The sequence below is a fragment of the Stegastes partitus genome, unplaced genomic scaffold (genome assembly GCF_000690725.1).
Source record: "Stegastes partitus isolate 25-593 unplaced genomic scaffold, Stegastes_partitus-1.0.2 Scaffold210, whole genome shotgun sequence".
NCBI lineage: Eukaryota > Metazoa > Chordata > Actinopteri > Pomacentridae > Stegastes > Stegastes partitus.
Genome location: NW_007577941.1, coordinates 529,882 through 552,329, shown reverse-complemented (window position 1 = coordinate 552,329; position 22,448 = coordinate 529,882). Strand labels below are relative to the sequence as shown.

General features: G+C 43.0%; 1 protein-coding gene across 12 annotated transcripts in view; it reads right to left on the bottom strand.

Annotated features, from left to right (window-relative positions):
* Positions 1 to 22,448, bottom strand: part of kiaa1217 (KIAA1217 ortholog) — a 117,879-nt gene that overhangs the window by 38,764 nt on the left and 56,667 nt on the right. For 10 of the 12 annotated variants that reach the window (XM_008280803.1, XM_008280814.1, XM_008280812.1 and 7 more), the window contains exon 2: positions 7,435 to 7,721. In XM_008280803.1, the coding sequence (XP_008279025.1) occupies positions 7,435 to 7,721 (287 nt within the window). Of the gene's footprint in view, positions 1 to 7,434; positions 7,722 to 9,362; positions 9,414 to 22,448 lie in introns of those variants that run through there. The other 2 variants (XM_008280804.1, XM_008280805.1) reach the window with 2 other exon arrangements.

Below are 22,448 nucleotides of genomic sequence, written 5' to 3'. Positions count from 1 at the left end.
TTTTTAAAGTTATTTTTGGCCCGGTTTGCCCTTAATATAAGGACAACTGAATAATATACAGCAAGTGGTCTGGGCTGGAATTAAATCCAGGCGGTGAGGACTGAATATACGCTGCACATGCTCTTCCAGGTGAGCTACCGGGACGCCCCACTGCTGAGCTCTTCTCTATATACCCACACTGCACCCCTTCATCTCCACCGAGAGGGCCGACTGGAAATAAAGCACAGGAGATCAAAATAAGGTCTGAGCCAGATGCTTAGAGTTGGTCCTGTCAGCGGAGAAATCATCCCGGTGTGCTTCTGTTTCTGCTTTGCCTTTTGAAGTCAAGTTCATACCTTTGGCCCAAGGTGGAGTCCAGATGTTGGGCTGCATGCAAAGACTTGCAAAGCGAAGGTACAGACAGGAAAAACAAGAAGAAATGCACCTCTGCCTTGGTTCCGAGAGCCAAAGAGCTTGGAATCTTTTAATATATCATATATTAAAATAGCAACGGTTCATCGTATAAATTCATCTTTTCTTGACTTATTGCAAAAAAGAATTTATAGACATGAGTCTTCTTCTTTGTTCAAAGAAAACAGACATGTTCTAATCTGCAAGTTTGGTGTGTCTTTATTACGTGCAAAGAGAAACCCTTCTAATGAAAATGGTTTTAACCATGATGAGAGCTAGTATGAAGTTCAGTCCCTACACCTGTACACAAAGTCCCACGCAGCAGCTTTGCATGTTGTTTTTGTGTTAACTCTGATACAAAGTGTCTCTGAAAAGTCAATATAACGTTTTAATAAAGCTGAAATTTGGTTAAAAAAAAGAACAAATCTACCAAACTGAGACAAGGGGTTTACGCAGATTTCACTGCAATTTAAACTTAAGCAACACAAAAACAAAGTTGACAAAAACTACTAATGAAAACAAGCCACAACTGCCAAAAGAGAATGGGAGAAATGCCAAGACACTCATTTTGCAGTAGCTTCCTTCAAATACCAAACGAAATAGGTAAATCCAACTGGGAGAGTTGTGACATTTGGGAATAAAGAGCTTGCAGGCTATTCAACACCAACAGTGGATTTAATCTCACAGCATTAGTGAGGATATTACACTTTATGTAATTGCTGATTTTCTGGTTTTCTTGTCATGTATATACTACACATGATGCATTAGCAACAACAACTGCCAGAAACTACTTTGACTACGGGGCCTTTTCTCTCATTATGTCATACCAAAGCACGTGGATGTGAAAACCTGACTACATGCGTCTTTACAGAGCAAACCTGTTGACACCGTGCCTCGAGCTTCTAGTCCTGACCAGCAATGCCATTAATGCTGTTGAGCTCTGCAAATTGGAAATTAATTAGTGGAAATCATCATATATTAAAACTGTTCTTTTCTGAACGACTGAATTACCTCTTTGGCTTCTGCGTATGGGCATAGTTTGGTTGATTAGCAGTTGTGCAAAACGGCTGCCAAGCTGATGAAATACGTCATCCGACGAGTCTCCTCAGGCTGTAACTGCTGTATTGACCAACGGCCTTAATTGTACCCAAAAGGAATGTGAGGGCGTAAGGTTAAAAATGTCCCAGACGTTTCACCTGCGCTCTCTGTAAATCAGTCAACTTTTCAGGATCCCTAACGACTACCTGCTTGCTGAACCAGAGGAGCAACAACAAGTGGAGATAAGTCCGACGACTGCTGCTGCTGCTGCAAACTTAAACCAGTGCTAATGCAGCTCTGTTTCTTGTTCAAGAGAGCATTGAAAGGAGCTCAGACCTGATTAGCTGCTCTGATTAACGCGCTCGCATTGCATTTGAGACAGTGTGTAAAATTCTGTCTGGCTTGACTCATTATCAGCAGTGATCAGTGGCAGGTCCATGAGGGCCTTCTGTCAGAGCGGCTTAACACTCCAACCCCCCCTACCACGACACTCGGGATTAGACGCAAGCTCGGCGCCACTCCGCAGACCACTTGTCCTCTCGGCTGGAGGTGCTGCACCCCTAAAAACCCCAAACCCCCGCCACGTAACCCCCGTTAACAGGCAGGTCAACGCATGGCCGTCGTTAACCTTGTGCTTCTTGTTTGTGTTCCTGAAGGTAGCTCTCAAAGTGTCGCTTCATGCAGAGGTGGCAGATGCTGTTTTCAGGGTTGGATGATTAAAAACAGATGTTTTGCTTTGCTTGCAGACCTGCTGGACACAGTATCTGGTTGTGAGATTTCAAATTACCAGGTACAATATGTACTACAGTAAACACAATGCTTCACTATGCAATGCCTGGTCCAGCTTTTGTGATACTCTTGCCATCGTAGGAAGACTGTGCCAACAACAAATGATTCTTAGTTAAAAACAGGAACAATACTCCCCCAAGACTGACACCGCCTCTATTCTTCTTTTCTCTGATCATGTTCGGATCTCTTGCAGGGAGTTGATGCATGCTCGGAGCCAGCGTTATCTCGCTGACCTTGGTTCTAGGGAGCAAGAGCGTAGCAGGGCCAGGAACCCACAGAGAAAAGTATGTGGGAGACCAGCCAAATGCTGCAATGCTTGAAAAAGACTCAGGGGGAGAGTTCACAGCGCATTTTGTGTCTATACTTACAAATCAGTGCTATTTATGTAGCTGAGTTTAGCATGGATTGTTGGGCTGCCATCTCATTGGCATTGATGTTGTTATTAAATGTTTCCATGTTAACTTCATACCACTGATCTGCTGCTGACATGCTGCCCAGCTGCCAGTTCTGAAAAGTTTCCAAATTATCCTATTTTTTCGAAGCGTCTTCCAATTAGTGTTGCTATTAAAAGCTTTGTTCTTGCCTCCTCAAGTGATGTACTGTAAATGACAAGTGATCGCAGCATGTGTTATATGTACAGCGTTTAGCAAAAGAAATAAAAGAATCATATATTTTCCCATGGGTGTTTCACTTTGTAGAAAACTCTCATCTTGTCAAGTCAAAAAAATGTTGGTGAAGACTGAATTAAAGAAATGAAATAACAGTCATCGCCACAACATCTATAGCAGCATTCTGCGATTTTTGACAACATCCATTATCAAGCCTTTTGCTTGCCGTCAAACTCGACTGAGCACATCGAAATCCATACAAGGAAGAAAACTATGGATGTAACATCACAAGATATTTTAAAATCGTCCCACCCTGCATTGTTGGGAATTTGTTTTTGAATGACCGCATTTGGCAAGTGATCCAAGCCTCATCATAAAAACTTGATTAAACGTCTTTCCTCTATGATATGATTTAAATTAAATAAAAACACCCTCAGTTATAAATCAAGAAACCAAACTGTCATCAGTCTCTGCTTGGTGCAGACAAACCTGACATCACCTTTTCTATAAAAAGCGCATCCTGGAGGGGAACTACAGTATGAACACACGCCAGAAAATTGCACCAAAAAACTAATTTAGCCACCTTGACACTCACACTGTTACCACAATCTCCGCTCTGATCGGCCAATGGAATTATCACAGCTTGGCGGTGACAGACCTGTCCGTCCGTTTGTCCGTCTGGTGCCCACAGCTGCAGACAGCTGTCCTAACATGGCCGCTCGGTTCTGCAGAGAAAAACCCTGCGCCTGGCAAGTCACAGCTCATCACACACAGACACTGACACACAGGCGGAAGCAGGGAATTCAGAGTGTGCGTGTGTGTGTGTTTGCGATCGGTCAAGTAGTTCAGTTTGTCCTCGTCAAAAAGCCCCCTGGGGCAGACAGAGCGGGGTGAGAGGATGGGTGGCGGTCGGGCCAATGGGATGTTATCTCATCTCCCCTGGGTGGGATCCAGGTCTTTGCAGGCCTGATGAGGAGTGGAGGAAATTAAACCACTCGCTTTTGTTGTAGGTTTAAGGATCACAGAAGACGAAAGAAGAACGGAGCAGCGCCTTATATAAGAATAAGTCAGGTCAGTTTGTGTGTGGGGGTATTTGTTCTGTGTGGAGTGGGGTCACATCCACTTTACAGACTGAAGCGATATCATCTTCCCAACTTCCGCCTGACCTTGATAAATCTCCGCCTTTGTAACTCAAACCTCCAGAGACATTTCCTTCTCACCTCTGAAGCACGCATTGCCATCGATGCTGCTTTTCCTGTATGGTTGGGATCTTTAAATCTGCGTGAGAACGGTTGCGAGTCCTCCCTTTTTCCCACACCTCACTATCTATCACAGAATACACCACAACACCAGCAAAGGTGGCTTATATTCTGGCTGCTTCCCTCCACTGCTCAATAATCACACCTCCTCAGGACACCAAATGACAAACACTTCAATATACTTGTCATTATTGTTTTGTTTTCATTTGTGTTCGCAATGAATGATTGCGTTTATCTCGACATCCCGAATTAGATTATGCCAAATATGGTCTTCAATCATCATTTTTTTCGCCGCATCTATCAGCGCTGAGTCTATCTTGCCAGATATTCATGCTCAAACCAGTCTGTTTTGTGACAGCATCTTGTATCTTCTTCCTTGACATAATAAATTAAAGAGCCATCGCCCGCTCAAAATCTCATCCCACACATCTGAATAACATATGAGTGGTTTCATTTCAAAATCACTTACAAACTGACAGAGCACTTTGTCTCTCTCATCTCATTTCAGCTGCTTTAAGGAAAGAACTTCAAAGGGTAGAAAACGTAATATTATTTTACAGTAACTCCGCCAGTAAGAAAACACTGTCACATAAATCATAGCTAATAAGGATGAAGGATTCCCAACTAAATTGACCCTGGAGTGACCCGAAATCAATATTTTTATACGAGTTCTGACACAAACAAAGAAACTAATCTTCCTCTTGTTGCTTCTTATTAACTTGTGTGAAGTCAGCAAGTGGCTGCCCTCGTAAATAGCCAAAATGTGAGATACACATCCAACAAATCCTGGACACATTACAAGCGATCTAATCACGGAAACAAGTCCATCGGAATGAGTCCATAAAAATTTACACATCTGACTGCATGCCAAGAAATAGATGTAAATGCAACACACACACACACACACACACACACACACACACACACCCAAAAACATCCTCAGGAGCAGCAACTTCTCCAAAGCAGGTTCCAATTCTGATCTTTTTTTTTAAGAGAAATATAAAATGACACGCAAGATGTCATGGTGTAAATCTTCTTCTCAATCCTAATAATATGGCATTACCAAAACATGCAGTAACAACAGCTACCGGCCATGTAATCATCATCACCATCACCATCACGCAAGACACAGCATGTTGTTATGTTATAACCCTTAACGTCCGTTCAACAAAAGATAATTTGTTTTGCAATTACAGCTACACATCTGCCATCTCGTTGAAATTAGGGGAAGACTGCAGATGATTGCACGTTTGGGATCATTTGGAAGTGGTGACCTCAAGGCGTCGATGTGACTGAACATGAATGAGGAGGATAAATTAGTTGCGGTTCCATTCTTTTCTTATTTTGTTATAAAAATAACAATAGAAAAAACAACTTGTGCGCCAAGTTTTGCGTCTCGGAAGTTTTGCAGCACCTGACAGCGGGCTGGTTGGTGCGCGCTGCAGGGAAGAAGCTCCTTTGCGTAAAAAAGCGCAACAATGCGCGCGTTTATGTACAAGCTGTTTAGAATAACACTCAGTACTGATGTTTTTAATGTGTTTGAATTCGCTCTCTCGCGTAAAAATAACGGCAAATTAATCGATCTGTCTTACCTTTAACGCGTTTAACCGGAGCGACAGCGCTGAAGTTTATTCCTTTCTGCGTAAAAAAAAGTTTATCTTAATTCCTGTGCGGGCTTCACGTACAGAGAGCCATGTCTCCGAACAATCTTCAGATCCATAGTCTGTTGTTTTTTTTTTGCAGAGCAGCGCTCCACACAGCTCTCACACAGGCAGCCACTTCTCTCCAACAGGCACCTACAAGTAAACTGAGCCCCTCCAGCGGTGACATCATGCGTCACTATGGCAACTCTGACTCCACCCCAGTCCGGAGCTGAACTTACCTGTCTGACTACCTACATCTCACAACAAACTCTATCCACCGTGGAGAAACACTTATTTAAGCTGAGAACCAGCAGATACGACACGAAAAAAAAAAGACAAACAAGCATCCAAACTGGTTGATCCACTTTATGTCATCATCTACACTGACTGATACTACCAATGCAAATCTGCAGAGTTCATGATCAGTGCAGCACGATTGAAACAGCGCCTCATGAAAAGGGTTTACTTTGCATGTGGGCAGGCCGTGTGGGCAGGTCTGAAAACAGCACACAAAATCCCTCTTGCACAATGGCTCGTACCATCGCCTGGAGCTCCCCTGTGGCTCGGTGCCAGTCTCACCATTACCTCGATTGTTTTGGCTACAAAGCCAGCTCGCTCTTCCCTTTTGTCTCCCTTGACCCGGAGCAAACAAACAAGACAATGACCAGGTGAGCCAAATGTCCAGACTCCCTCTGTGTTGCCCTCCCCGGTGACTTCAGAGAGCACAGGGATACTTTATGAGCTCCAAAAGCTCCCAAACAACCCTGAGTAATGCAACATATACATCATTCTGTAGTCTAGAATATACAAATCAGTCTGAAGCTTTGAAACAAGTCATGTTACGGCGATCAAAACGGGAGCATATGGCCAATTCAAAGTGTTTGCGGTTTGCATGTTTTCCACACCTCACTGTTTCACAGCAGCAGTGGGAGGGGAACGTGACAGGCAGATTTATAGGATATACTTCACATTCAACCTGCGGCAAAAGAGTGGAAGGAAACAGTTTTGCACTGCAGCCTACAAAGAAAAATAAAAAATGCCTGCAACCCAAGACTGCACAAAAACACTTTATACACGTTCATGTGTGATTTATGAACCTCGATATTCATATTCATGCGCATTTCATAGTTTTCATGTTAATCACTGTTTGTAGCTTATTTTAATTTCCCAGATGTTGGATACAGTTGCACTGGAATGAACTGAAATGAACTGCAATATTATGGGGAAAGGAGTTGCTTGAGAAGGTCTTAAATTAAATCTGCATTATTAGACGATAGCGGCAGCAGTTAGGACAGAAAATGGAGTTTTTACACATTAAGATGACATAGAGGAACATCAGTATTAGTCCTGTAGCTGTCATGTATATATCTTCTCCTTTTAGTTTTGGTTTTAGTCACCACCTGCTCCTGAAGGGAAATTCCTGGCTCTTTAACTGCTAAATGCACCGCCAGTTAAAGCTTTGTTTACACTGTAGCTGCGTACTTTCTCAGCTATGAGAGGAAATAAGGTTGAAAATGAAATTTGTGAGGAATTTGCTGAATGGAACTGCTACAGAGTTGGTAATTATCTGCAAGTTTTCCACCATTAGGAATCCCTGACACATTTGATTCCTTGTTAATCTGTTTAAAGTGTGCAGATTTGACATCAATTCACAGTATTGTCCTCAGTGTGAACTTTTCACACCCCGGCCTTCTGCAACTCACTGACCTGCTCCCGCAGCCTTTCCTGATGGCCCATGATAGCGGAGGCATGATGGGGGTATTTTTGCTTCAGGTGCTCCAGGAAGGCCTCCCTCTTCTTGTCCATATCTGACGGCTGCATAGCCAGGATCTCACGGGAGCTGCGGGCTCCTCCTAACGTGTGCCTTCGAGGGACAGTGCGGCCGCCTTTGGAGTCCCCTCTCGAAGAAGCCGTCCCATTTGGGGAGGCCTGCCTGCGGCTTACGTGCTCAGCGTCCTCTGGAGAGGTTACCTTCAGGTTGCTTTTGGTTTGTTCTGAGGGGACACAAGAGCAAGGGGTCAGAACATACGTGCTGTAGCTATGTTTTGACATCAACAACAAGCACGTGAGTTATTCTTCTGTCAGTCATGAGGAGGGCATGTCAGGGCAAATCAATCATCTAAAAATGTCTGGAGCAAGTGTGAGTTCACGGGAATAAAAAACGACTCAATCCATGCTCAAAATGTTGATATTTTCTCTAACACACAGCAGATCCAGCTCATTACATATTCATACTGTTTCATATTTCCCAACTGAGTGTGACAGACACAATATTGGTGGTGAAAACAGTTAGTTGAAACAGCTGTTCTGGCTTCTTTCCTATAAAAGGCGCCAAGAATATCCATTAATGTAAAGAGGCACAAATGGAGAAACTTGGAGATGATGCCCAGAGCATCTGTTTATACATCGCATGCCTTGAAAAATGTTGAGATTGAGCAGACGCTGTCGGATGCAATAACTTTATTTGAAGAGAGATTTTTAATAAAAATATTAAAGGAGGAAATGCCTCTTCTGCGCTCTGCTCCCACTAAACGCCAGCTTTCAAGTTACTACAAGCGTGTGTGCAGCATCATAGCAACACCAACCTGTCACTGGGCATGCTTCCGATAATCTGACAGATATCTTTATTCCCTCCCTTTGATCACATGTGAAATTAACAAAAGGGATGTCAGAAAGATATTTGATACGGGGCATATTGGAGAAAAGGTAAACACAACTCCTTAGGCACATAAATACCTTTGCACCCTTGTTATCTTAAATCAATCATCGCCCGGGAACACAATTATAATCCATCAATGTGAAAGCTACAAGATGCGGTGCAAGAAGAGACCACAAGAAGAGGAGACAAGAGGAGAGAGGGAAGTAAAGGAGGAGGGCTGCTCGAGTGTGAAAACAGAAGGGGGAAAAAAAAGCAATAAAGCAAGCTGATCTGCTGCCTTGTTTTGCAGACAGGTAGCTGGAGCTATAATGTGTACCTTTCAGAGGGTAATGGCGGAAAATAAAGGACCTCTTACAGAGTTCGGCTCTTCAACAGTTGAAGGAGGAAATTTCAAGTGATTTGCCACTATTTTGTGGGTGGTTTAATATGTTTTTTTCTCTTCTCCTTTGAAAGCTCAAGTGCATGCTGTGAGCCACACATGAAAAAGGAATTTCTTGTTTTCCTCTAAGACATGTTAGGACTGAAGCAGAGGTAACTTCACTGATTTAACCACTGCAGTAACTTGTGACTGCTAAAAACACCTGCTTAGTCGCTGCAATGGCTGAGCTTTTCTTTGTTTTGTTGTGCCATCCCACTACATTTCTTCGTTGTCTTTTTCAACCCGATCCACTTTGTTTCCACCGGCAGATCTTTGGGAGGAAACATAAAACTGCTTTGACACAAAAAAGCAGGAATAATGTTGGAGAAATACCGTGTGGCGGTGCGTCACGATCATGCCCCCGTCACCGGCACCATCCGCCCAAAATCCTACCCTACTCAAGTTCAGAGCTGCAGCACGTCTCATGTACTTCCAATCCTATTTTTAACTCCCAAACACAGTTTCCCCCACTGCTAACCAAATTGCACTCAGCAGACAGAGCAGACTCGAAACCTCCAAAGCATCTGAATTCATTTGGCATGTCAGAAAGCTCATTACCTTCCCCAAGTGAGCAATCTTTGTCTTCATGTGCAATTTCTTCTTCCATTGCACTTTCAAGATCAACACATAGACGCAGGGGCCGGATGAATAAGTGAGGCCGGGAGAATCAGCTAACTGCTTGCTTAGAGATTCCAGACGTAGCTCACGTGGAAAAGGGGGGCTTGAGATAGGCCCTGCCCCACAGCCCCCAGGATAGACTAGTGGGGATTTAGAAAGTCAACTGCATTCCAGGACATAGAGCGACTAGACCCACACCCTCAGGCTAGAAGCTCTTACTGCTGCTCCGGAGCGGCCATAGACTGAATGTAAATGTGTGCGAGAGAAACAGAGAGAATATAGAGCACTGTAAAAGAAGACACTGGCATGAAACACACTTTCTTCTCTTAAATCTGGATACCGAAACTAACAGGTGTCAAACTGCCACGCAAAGTCACATAGTCTGTTCTTTATCGAGACTTTCTGTGCAAGCTGTCTCTTGTTTAGCTCTGCGTCCCTGCTGAGGGGCCCACCAGACGCTTGCATGCATCCAAATGTGTCATAACCTACTTCTGAGCCACATTTGCTGCTGCTGCTCTCGGAGCAATGGCAGCCAGCTAATATGCGATCGAGTTATCCGATCAACAAGGCAGAATAAGACGAGTGTCAGTCCTGCCGGCTGCGTTGCTTCCAATTAGGAACCTCGCAGGAGACACCATGTGTTTGCTGCTGCTCTTGGGTTTTTATGAAAAGTAACACTGTCCTGTTTGCCTGCCAGTCAGCGAACACGCTCGCCGGGCTTCATGTATGTGTGTTTTTTTTTTTGAAAGGAAGTTGTGAAGGGGGGGGGGAGGGGAAAGAGCGGCGTCTGAGTTCATTTCTTTGCAGCTGCTGATGTAAGTGAGCCGATCCAAACGCGCTGGAAGAAGAAGGCACAAACCGACGTACCTTAGCAGGAAAACGTGAGGGGATCAATGGCCTAGTTTGTGGGCCATGTAATTGAAACTGGTGAGGGGAGCGCATGAACAAACACAATGCAACAGCTGACGTATAATGTCTAACATATGGAGACGAGTCTGCTTCCACCCACTTTCTGTCTTGCCTTCACTCCCTCGCGTGCACTCAGCCGCAAAAAGCCAGAAAGTTAGCAGGCCAATAGATGGGGATCACGTCATTTAGTCGTACTTCAAAGTATTCCCTAATGCACATTCATTCCCAAGAGTTATCTCCTCTACCAGGAGTAAATGTGGTATTCTTTCTGATTGCTAATCGAAGGCAAAACGGTAGATCCGCTTACTTTCCTCTAGCTCCAGCTGTTTTGTGCTACGAAAAAAAAACACTTAGAAGTTCTTTAAAACCTTATGTGATATCCGATTCTGATGTATTTCGCAAGATCTCAGGGAAAATAATATTTGACACATGGCATAATTTTGATATAATCCTGCAAAAAAATCCAGGAAAACTTTTCACTATATTGTAATTTAAGATGTCTGAGAGCAAACTAGATCTCCGTCTTTCAAATTATCCAGCGGCAGGAAGACTTTGGCCAGTCCCAAGGCTTCAACACTGAAATCAAGTGAGAGTGCATAAAGAGCAACAAAAGTCCACGATGGGAGAAGGATGTGGTGGGTTCAACAGAGTACTTTCATCCAGGAGAGGGAAGTTTGAATCCCTTGTGGAGCTACAAGTGAATGTTGACTTTTGGTTTTGACTGTTTTTGAAGCATCTGCATTCGCTGTTGTTCATTTGGGTAAAGGGACCGAGGTTAAAAGGGGAGAAATACGAGCTGCAGGAAGAATGCTGTATTTTTTAAAAATTCTGGTGGGTTTTTTACTTTTTACCCTTTTAAAGATTTCTGCCTAGTGCAGTTTTAAATATCGGGGGAAATATGTAATCCGAAGACGAACCCGGAATTTCAAATTCTGCCGATTTCTACATACATTACAGCTAAAATGTAGAGTTATGTAGCCGCCAGCTTGGTTATGGCAGCGGTGTCAGTGCTTATGTGTCAGGATTCTTCTGTCCTGACAATGACACATACATCATCCCATCCAACCAACAAGGTCAGTCCTTGCTAGGCCAAAAACACATAATTAACGCAGCTCCTCCAAACCAACAATTACATCCTGCGGTCTGAACACTCTGCCTTACTGCACTTTTAACTGTCAGCATTCCAGGCCAAAAAAATGACCTCCTTCTTTTTAGAGTGTCACCAGGGATCTGCAAGTGAATTGTGTCTCGCTCCAATAGCTCAAGAATGTCATTCTCTCTTTCACAGCTGCCAGTGTTGAGTAAATGATGGTTCTCTCAGTTGAAAGACAACACGGAGCACTTGCCCGTGAACACCGGGTCTTACAAGGAGCATGGCGTCCTGCTGTTTGCAGTTACTTTCTGGCTGTCACTTATTTATGGAGGAATGTATCCCTGTGCACACTCCCACTCTCCCCTACTATTACTGTCCCATAACTATGCAGTTAGATACAAAGCCCTGTTGTGTGCAATAAAAGCAGGGCTCACATAGCAGTACCCTGAAGCCATGAATAGTGATACACATAACAGTGCTAGTCCACTGTTGAGTATCTGACAGTATCTTTATCTTGTAAAAGTTATCAGAGTTTGAATATCAGATGATCTGTTCATGTGGAACCGAGCCGCACGTACACAAAGGATCTTATTTAAATATGATTAGAATAACTCAAGCTTGTAATACTGCAATAATATCCAGTTTAACAAGGCTTTAAGTCTATTATAGAGACTTAAAATCTTGCCTTGCTGCCTGTGGGGTGAAGTGATTGTGACCCACTTTAAGAATATTAACCATGCTAGTGGCAATGGATTAAATTCTTGCTCCATCTGTTAGTTAGTTGGTCCATCAATTTGGTTCTGATTGAAATATCTCTATGAGTTGTTCATTGATTGTACGTCATCAGTGTCACCCATAGGTTTCCCAAAGAGCAGTTTTGAAGCCCAGTGTGGTGGCTTCAGCCATCAGGCTAATCCAAAAATGTGTAAAAAGGCGGCGCACGAGTTAAGCTGAGGCCATGCAAACATCTCCGGCCAATGAGCTGTCCTGTGACGGCATCCAGCTGTCACACAAAGCAGGAACGTCACACATTATGCATAACTTTAAGTCTTAATGCAATTTAAACTGATGAGTTATGTAAAAAATCACACCCTATAGAGTTATCACGAACAAGGAATGTAGCTATGGAGACCCAAATTGTTTGTTGTACCACGTCGTCAACATGTTTATTTCTACCATAAAGTTGGGCATTTTAATATAGAGGTTAATGGAGACTGACTCGGTTTTGGAGCTAGCCTCAAGTGGCCATTCGAGGAACTGCAGTTTTTGGAACTTCCTTGGCGGTATGTCGCTTATGATGAAATAACATTTTGAACAGACTTTTATTGTCCCCAGAGAATAAAACCTAATGACTTTGGTGTTCCCTCCTTAGACTGCATATAAAAGTTTAATCATCTCGCAACTGGCAGGTCAAATGTTGCACTCTTTTGGCAAAATATCTCAATATCTAGTTTGTCACTTGGTACTATTTTTGTACTGACCTTCACGGTTCCAAGAGGACAAATCCTAATGATATATTTTGTAATCCCCTGATTTTTAATCTAGCACCACCATATTGGTTGGTACTCATGACTTTGAATGAAAAGTTTAATCATTAAGATTGGGAAATCGCAAATCGTTTTATTAAACATCAACATTTAGAATTGTTACCGTAGCTGCTAGCATTACTCAAAACATTTTTAACACTGTAAAATTTTTACCTTCTTGGTCATCATTTTTTGAAGAAATGTCTCGAAATAAATTTGTTGAAACACTGAATTAATCTAATAAAATGTACATTTTAAGACCAAAAACTAGAATGAAAACTGTGGAACTATTTTCCCACTCCCATGTATGTTGTGTCTAAAGAACCTTTGTTTTTCTATCAGTCTTCCTTTTTGTGCCAGGTTGAGACCACCTGATTCCATGTCCTTCACTTATCGCATTACTTTCTTCCACCCACAGCCAGCGCTGCACACCGACACTGCCAAGCTGCAGTGGAGGGCTAATGTGAAGAGTCTGTGGAGGTGACCTCAAAGTCTGCAGGGAAAAGAAAAACCCCCAAAAAATTTCAACAGTGAAATCTCACTGATTGCTGATCTCAAAGATAAACTGTTCCCAAGCAGGTAAGTGACACAGGATTTAAAAAAATGCCCTCACAATGCAGCTTGGCCACATTTTTCTAACTGACACATATTCACACAAACAGACATTCATGCACTAACACTCACAGCGGATATCTGACTTCCCATCTGAGTATCTGTTTCACCTTTTTCAACTACAAGTCATAAAAACTACAATTTTCAGGCATATCAGCTCTTTCACATTGCATTGTGCGATAGCAAATCCAGACACAGAAAGAGGGGGAAAATAGACCCCTTTCATAAACAAAAGGAATTTCACTTCTAGTTTGGCCTGAGGCTCACTGACAAAGAAAACTGTCCACTTATAAAACCCTCCAATCAGAGAGGCCTTTGTGAAGAAGGTGACCTTTTACCCTGAAGTCATTCCCTCCATTGGCCTGTGGATGACTGCGGCTTTGTTATGATTTGAGAGGTTGATAATATCAGTTTCAGGTCAGGATGTTGCAATATGTGGAGAGCGACAGGCTGTTTTTAGACTTTGTACCGTCTTAGAACAGAGCTGGACTTAATAATTCATTATTGAGTTTTAGGATAATTTAAGAAATCTAATTTGGTATATTTATTGTTTCCCCTTTTCAGCGCAATAAAGTCAACTTTCTTCCCTCCCTTGCCTGTCTCTGTTTATGTGACCTGTTGATTCAGCAGTGAAGCCACAATACCTCCGTGTGCTGTGAGAGCATCCGCGCTTAGCTGTGCTGTACATCTGGGACACCGGCACTGTCATATTGTACAGTAAACAAATAACAGTGTTTCCCAAATGTCTCCTCTCGGGCTATCCTCCCTATTAAATATGCAACTGTCCACTCTATCATGAATAAAATCAACACAACATATGAATAATACATACCAGTCTGAAGCTGACAAATGAAATCCTCATTAGTGGCTTATAAAAAAAGAAAAAAAAGAAAAAAGTTACTGGGATTTCACTTGTCTGATTTCTCTGGAAGTTTGTTACATAACTTTTTTTGACTCCTCAGCAAACAACTACATTTTCTTCTCGCATTTTTTATTTTTTATTTTCTGCATTTTTTCTTCATGTTTCCTACCTTCTGTCTTATTCTCACCCCTATCTCTCGGCTAATGAGGCTTCTCCCAGCTGGTAATGACCACTGGCCCCCACCCTGTTAGCTAAGACCGCCGCAACATCTGTCTCAGCTCAACCTTGCAGATACCCAGAGCTGTGTGGTACATACACTGATTGCAATTCACCTTTCAATTAAGATACATGTGCACGGATATATACAGTATCTGTGTGTGTGTGTGTGTAGTACACGGGCCTTCCCAGACTTTCCGCTCTGCTGAAGCCATATAAACAGACAGGGCTGCCAACTTGACAGGCAGTCGGCCAAAAGATATGAGTTACAGACATGTGGTCTAGTGTGTGTGTGTGTGTGTGTGTGTGTGTGGGTGTCAGCACTGGGAATAGTAGCAGCGGTGCAGAGTGAGTGGATGCGATATCAAAACAGCTACGGAAGAGTAGAGAATCTGACGGCTCAACATTGCAAAAATAATGATGAAATACACATTTATCACACAGGAGATGCACATTCAGCTGAAGTCCCTTCACTGTAGCTGGACTCAATAAAGCATGGCAAATTGATTTCACTGCCTGTTGAGTCCGAGTGGAGCGGCTTCTGTGGAATTAGCGAGACTTGTAGATCTTTAACTGAAGTGAAAAGTTAACACCCTTCCTACTGAATGGACTACAACTTCAATAAAGTTTACCTCAGTCTATTTAATTGGCAAAGCTGTGCCGCATTCCTCGTAAAAGCAAATAATACTTCAAGTCCTTCATTTTGTTCTCTCGCTTCTCTGCTGTTTCTTCCTCGTTGTTCGACTAACAAAGCAAACGAGCTGAGGGGAGGCGAGAGACGAAGCCACTGGCGGAGCGGGCCTGTTAACTCTGATGCTTCTCTCCAAGACAGCCAGAGGACAACTCAAACAAACAGCTTTGTTTATTGGCCGGCTCCATTCATCAGCACAAACAGCATGTCTGTCTGCTACCCCTTTCTGACACACATCAGCTCTGGATCAATCCAAAGCAATAAAGCAGCTCTTGACTTTTCTTTTTTTCCCTGCCCCAAACCAAACATGTTGTTGCTACTTTTGCGATGCCCTGCATTTTCCCCACACCAGGGGGGGCTGTTGAGCATGCTCCGGGCATGTTGGGCAATGATCAGGAGGAAATTACAATGTGTGTGTGTGTGTGTGTGTGTGTGTGAGGCATGTGACAGAAGAAAAAAAAAACAAAAGAGAAAGTGTGTTTGTGTGACTTCTCAACCACGCACGAGGAAATAAGCTCCACAATATTTCCTCTGCCATTTATTAACGAAGACACTAAGTGCTGCTTAATGAACTGATGTGTTTGTTAAGTGTGCCTCATGACTGTGTGTGTGTGTGCGCACATGTGTTTGCCAGTAAACCCCAGCGGTGTGTACACTTCATTAACTCGTGGCCAGAGTAGGTGTAAGTCAACCTAGCCACCGGCTCAGATGTCTGCCGGTTTCCCGTGACAACGGTCTCTGGGACAACAGCGAGGCCAGCGGCGTCCTGAGGGGGAGGGATGGAGGGATGCTGAGAACAGCTGCAACTGGGAGGAGGAGGACATCCACCCAGGAGCCACAGAAGAAGAATTTGCTACCTCGTCTCCTCCTGCCTGAGAGAACTTTTTCTCCAAAATCTGACTCACTGTGGTTTGACCGTCGCAGCCTCCTGTGTGCTGTAATCTCCAGAGGGGCTCCTGTCTGAACTCTCTCCCTGGATAACTGATCAGAGTGCACGGAGCTAGAAAATATGTCATTGCGGTTAATTTAATCATAACAGATTCCCAGTGTGAGTGACTCATCTGTTTAACGCCCTGTCAAGTGTGAAAAGTAGTGCAGATTCAATATCTGAGTTTCAGTGTCACAATTTTAACCACACCTGTTATTTTCATTGCACTTTGCCTCACTGGTAAAACTAGATAGAAATAGTCACATAAAATATCAGACGTGCAACTCATAGAAGCACCTATTATGATTCAACAACCAGAAAACACAACTTCTAATACAGCAAAAAACTGAATCAACAACTCTCTAAACTGAACACCATCACCCTGTTTTTGTAGGTATACTCCAGTAGTTGAAATTCTTACTTTTTAGGAGAACTGATCCGTGAAAACTGCATCTGCATGGGATTCTGTCAAAATCCGACATTGCTACCTCTCTCCTGACAAGGAGAGCCATCATAGCTCCGCTGAACTCTGGCCATGTGATGATAATTTCGCTGTGGACATCACATCTACCTGCAGAGTTCTGCTGACTGTCCATCAGTCTGCATAACTTTGCCCAAGTATTGCAACAGAAGCTGCACGAAGCGAGTAAAAGTCAAATTCTCAGGCCTCTCTCAAACTGTGTGCTTGTTGATAAGATATTTCTTATCTGTTCCAGCGAGTTTTCTGTGTCAACAAATTCAAAACAAGTGCACACAGCAGAAATGCACTCGTGACATCGGCATACAAAACCGCACACAGGCACATATACTGTATGCACTGTAAATAAACAAAACTGCTTATTTCGGGCGAACACGCTAGGAAGCATCTGCTCTTGTGATAATTAGATGGAGTCGGACAGATTTTAAGACAGATGAAGATGCACTTGCAATATCACAGTAAAGTCCTGAGCAAATTAAAGGAACTTTGAGTCCCCTCTTCCTGCAGTGAGTTAGCTACGCGTTCAGCCCGCGCATGACTTCCATTTAAATATGTCTTTCAGTATGTCGGGTCTCTCACAAGTTTATTAAAAAGTGATTGCGCTGCAATTGACTCTCTTCATAGTGATAAGCAGCTTAGGACCCAGACCTTGCCAGCCAGTCAATCATGTGTTCCTCACTTTCCCTCTGCACTGCGTATCTCTGCCTTTACCTTCTTCTCTGCAACCTAGAACCAGCGTTAACTTAAAGGTTATTACTGACCAACAACTTAAGAATGCAACAAACTGTATTCAGGAAATAAAATGTCACACACAAGATTCACTGTATTGTTTTTAAAATGTGCTGCCCGGCCAGTGCAAAACTATGCAGACTGTTTTATATTCTCCAAGCAGACAAAACTAAGCATTTACATGTGTATGCTTTGGAGAAGTGATGAAGCTGAGTGGCTGCATAAGGTCCTGCTTTGGAGGGCTGAGTGCTGCTGGAGCTGATAAGTGATGCAGGTGGTGGTGGGATATGAAACGGGCCCCGTGGAGGAGGAGGGGGGAGCCACTCTGAGATCCTGAGAACACTAGTGCCTCTGTCCCAGTCTTTATCTGTGAAACCTGCTGTGTGCTGTCCATGTGTTGTGTGTTTACGGCTGCGTGTTGCTGCACTGATGTATATGTGCGTCAATGGGTGGACTGTATCCAAGCTTACGGCTCTGTGGAGCAGAAGGGGCTGGGACGGGAAGGTTTGTGAATGTGGACCAGCTTGGCCAGACCCTATTCAGAGGGAAGGAGTGAATGCCTTGATGCAGAAAGTGTGCATAAACTGTAATGCCGTGGGCTACGGGCATTCTTTCCCCTCACTGGTCTGTGCAAAAGACGAAAAAAAAATAAAAAATCTTCAAAATAAACACACACAAAAAAAACATAATGATATACTGTACACGTAAATATTTTCACAAACTGAAATAGGAGATTTCTTAATCGGATCACAAGACCGCAGGTGATCGACGTTAAGGGGGAGGAAGCGAAACAACACGAGCTTTATTGTAGTGCGGTTGCTGCGAAGGAAATGTTGCAGCTTTCCCATGGCAGAGGAGGAGAAAAAGTAAGTGCCTGCAAAGTTTAATAGCTTTACCACAACGGCGCCATGATGCAAAAGCAGGGATCAGGTCACAGGAGTACGTATGGGAGAGGGGGTTTTCAGTGGGGGCAGCGTGACTTATCTTACAACACGAAACAGTTACGTCCCATCGCATTGCCTCCTAGTTCTGCTGTGGTCTAATCCGTTTTCCTCAGCAGTGGGAGGAATTTGTATTTTAAACCTTATTTGAGAGCATATTAAATTAACTAACACCTCCCATTTGCAGCTTAGTGAGCTAATCTAATAGCTGGTCACTAGGAAGTTTTAAGAGGTTGCAGGAAGAGATGCACAGAAGTGAGAATGTTGATTATGAACGAGGCAAATACATTTTTAAAGCTGCTCTAATCAGTTCTTTAATGTTAACAATGAATTACCGATAGATATATGAGTATGTGTAAGATGTCACTCCTAGTTAGAATTATTACCAAAACCAACAGACATTTGTCTTTTAGCCAACTGTTTCGGTTTTACGACCAACAACTTTACTGTTTTGGAATCCCACTGCTCTCGTTGCACTGTTTCCAGATGCAGCTGTTTCCATCAGAAAAGCTCCAATTAATAGACTGGATGCTTCTTTCACAGCAGCATAATGGAGCATGTAGCGGCTACAGAGACAATTATTCCCTCAAAGAGTTGGTGGAGACCAAAACAGAGCCAAAAGAAGAGCGAATATTTAACTTAGAATTATTCAGTGATCAAATTCTTAATAACAAGTGAATGCTGATGTTACTCCATGTCTGCTGGATGTGTAAATAAGCAACAGCTTGCTAAAATTTTCACCAAATCCACTTCATAAGTCAATGATATGTCAGTGTGAGCTTACAATGTGTTGAGCTCACCTATAAGAGGTCAACAATCAGTGAATGCTGCTGCATTTGTTGATCAAGGTTTTGATTAAGGACTAATTATGTGTTGTTACATAGACAAAGTTTGTTTTGCTGACTATGCCAAACGTTGCTTTGCATTAAGGTCACAAGTCCATTTTTCCCAATGTACTATACTGTATGTAGGTATATAGAATACTAATATGTTAGCTCTGCAAAGTCAGGAAAAAGGCCATTTGTCCTTCAGCCCTCCTTAAAGACAAGTCAAAAGCGTAGCACTGCATGGTTCATACCAAAAACAGCAGAGGAGGCCCTGGTCTATCCATGTGGACAGACAATAAGCAGTTCCTTCATGTGTTATTAGGTTTGTTAAATGCTAATGTCGTTACAGCTATGTTCGTACAACTCCATCCACTTTGTGAGAGTCAGCTGCAGTTACCCTTTGCTCTGTGTCAGCGGCAGAAACGGGGTCTGAGATAAATTATTTTTAACACAAGCCTAAAAATAACCTCAGGAAAAGTGCACAAGACACAAAAGGCTCCGTGATTTGAGAGGAAGGAAAAAGACATTTTCACAGATCCTACTATTTCAGCCTCAGGAGCTGGACAGAGCCTTCCGGCCCCTCGAGTCCTCGGATTGGTTATTAATGACATCATCCCCGGGGCCAACCCACCCCCCCTCCTCCTCCTCCTCCTTCCCAGTCTGACGATGTCATCAGTGCTGAAGCATCTCAGTGATGTAATGCAGGCAGGGCTATAATAAACACTCAAGTAGCACCCCTTTTCTCTTCCTCTGCCTTATTCTGAGTTCTCCTCCCATTTCTTCTTTCTCATTCGTCTTACCAACTCCATCATTTTGTGACGCCCTTTCAGCTCCTCAGCTGTAGCCAGATAAAATCCCTTCCCACCTGTTTATTAACACTGAAATACAGAACACAGAGATTTGCAGTTAAGCCCAGAGCTATTAAGAGCTCTTAAATGGCTGCTAAAAAGACAAGGAGAAGTGACAGAAACATTTACATTCCTTAATCCTGTCTGTGTCCTGCAGCTGTAATTAAAATATAGATCAGAGATCATCTCGTTTTTTTTCCCACGGGGTGTGTGTACAGACATGAAAACCCATGTGTGCATTACGTCATTAAATTCTCCTTATAACTGCTCTGGATGAAGAGCATGAAACTCCTCTGTACACACACTGTACAGATTCAAACACAGACATAATGTCATGAGGAAACTTTCTCGAGATACAAACCCTAAGTCACCAAAAGTGGGACATAAGTGCACGCAAATTTGAAGTCAACTATCTGAATGTTATGTCAGTTTGTTCCCATTTGATTTATTCTGACTATTTCATCTTTTTGGCTAGGCCTTCACATCTGTTTTTTAATCACAATTTGTGAGAGTGTGTGTGTATGTGTCCTAGGCAAACATCCAGAGCTCAAGCGGATTAGTGAGGGGACTCTACCCTGATCAAAGCAGCACAGAATCCAGCTTACTGGGACACACTGTATAACACATAACCCCTGTGGAAATGATACTGTACATGCTGCAGACCACCAACTGCAATGCAGTAAAGATGTTTTAAAAGGAAAAGTTGAGAGCTTTTTGTATGTCTTTTATGTCGACAGATTCTGACCAGAGAAAAAATACTCCCTCCTGAAGCTGGAAATCAGGGAAGCAACACTCACGCTAAGTGCTGTCATCAAGTGTGAAGTATGCAGCTGTCAGCTGCTCCATAGAAACTGCACTGGTTAATAGTCCAAACAGAATGTACCGGAGAGCTTCCCCCTGGTGACACGGATACATCTTTGGTTTTGAGTTTTTAACAACATAATAACAAAGCCCAAAACAGCGGAACAACATTCTCTGGATCTTCAAAACCTATATCACTCAATATATAGAATAAGCATCAGACTGTTGTGCTGCCCCCAAGTGGTGAAAAAAAAATCAATAAAAGCAGGTTCAATTCAGCATTTATCACAATATTTGACATGATTGCCCACTCAGTTACCAATGTCAAACATAGATTAATCAGTGAGGAAAATCGCTCATTGCAACTCTGCTTTCCAATGTTGCACACAAAGCTTTGCTGCACATCTTTAGGAAAACTTAACTAGTTCTGTCACGATTATTCGTCGGCTCTAATTGGGGTCCACTGATACCAAGTAAGACATGCATTATGAATGCACCCGCAGTAAATTCAGATTGAGATAGTGACTGTAATTAAATCATTCTCCGGCTCCAGAGAGAGTCCTCCATCAAACTGTCTGAGCTGAGCTTTGAGAGACCAAATGGGATGTGTCTAATAATAAGAGCTCTCCTCAACCATGGCTAGGATCTGTCAGACTGAGCAGATACTTTGGGACTTTTGGCTAAATTAACAGAACAAGTAATATACAGTAATATGAAGTGATATCTTAATATGTGAGGAAGGCATTTAAGGCACATTCCTCTTTTTGAAAGTTGCACGACAGGCAGTCTGCTGGTTGGACAGGCAACATGCCACATTTCAGCACAGACACACGTGCAGACACATGCAGATAGCTGATACAGTACCCCATTCCTTCCCTCAGCTTCATTATGTACACAGTGAGATGGTTATTTTGTGATGCCTCTGTGGCTAACCGCCGTCATCCACAACCTAATGGCTTTAGCATGTGCCTAGCAGCCCATTGGCTCCAGTGGTCTCAGATCTCGGAGAGCTGAAATGAAGCGGGGCATTGTTGTTCTACTGCCGGGGAGGATACACACTCTTGTGAAAGGAAAACCTGACGGGAAGGAAACTTCGAAACAAAGTGCTAAGAAAAGGTGATAAAGGGCACAGGGGACGGAACTGTGTGAGTTGGTGTCTGGGTGAACATGTGCGCTAAGAGGCAGTTTCCCCTCTTCCTGCCATTATAAAAAGTAATGGAAATGCTCCGTGGAATGTTCTGTGGCCTTAACGTTTAGGTAAAAGCAGAGTGGGATCTTGGGGGAAAAGGAAAAATCCAAGAAAGCCAATTACTAGCTATATTTTCCCCCATAGAGTTTAAGGGAAATGTAATGATAGACCAGTAAACCTTATGACTGCCCCATAATATAGATATTATCTGTAAATGTGAGCTTTAAAATATAGAGTCAGTCATCTTGCCTCGTGAAGGAGCTTTTGAATTAAAAACTTAAATGAGAACCCCCCTCACTGATGGGAAAGTTAAAATGGAAAATACCTAAGGCTTATTAGGATTTTCAGCAATAAATATTGCTGAAATATTGCTTAA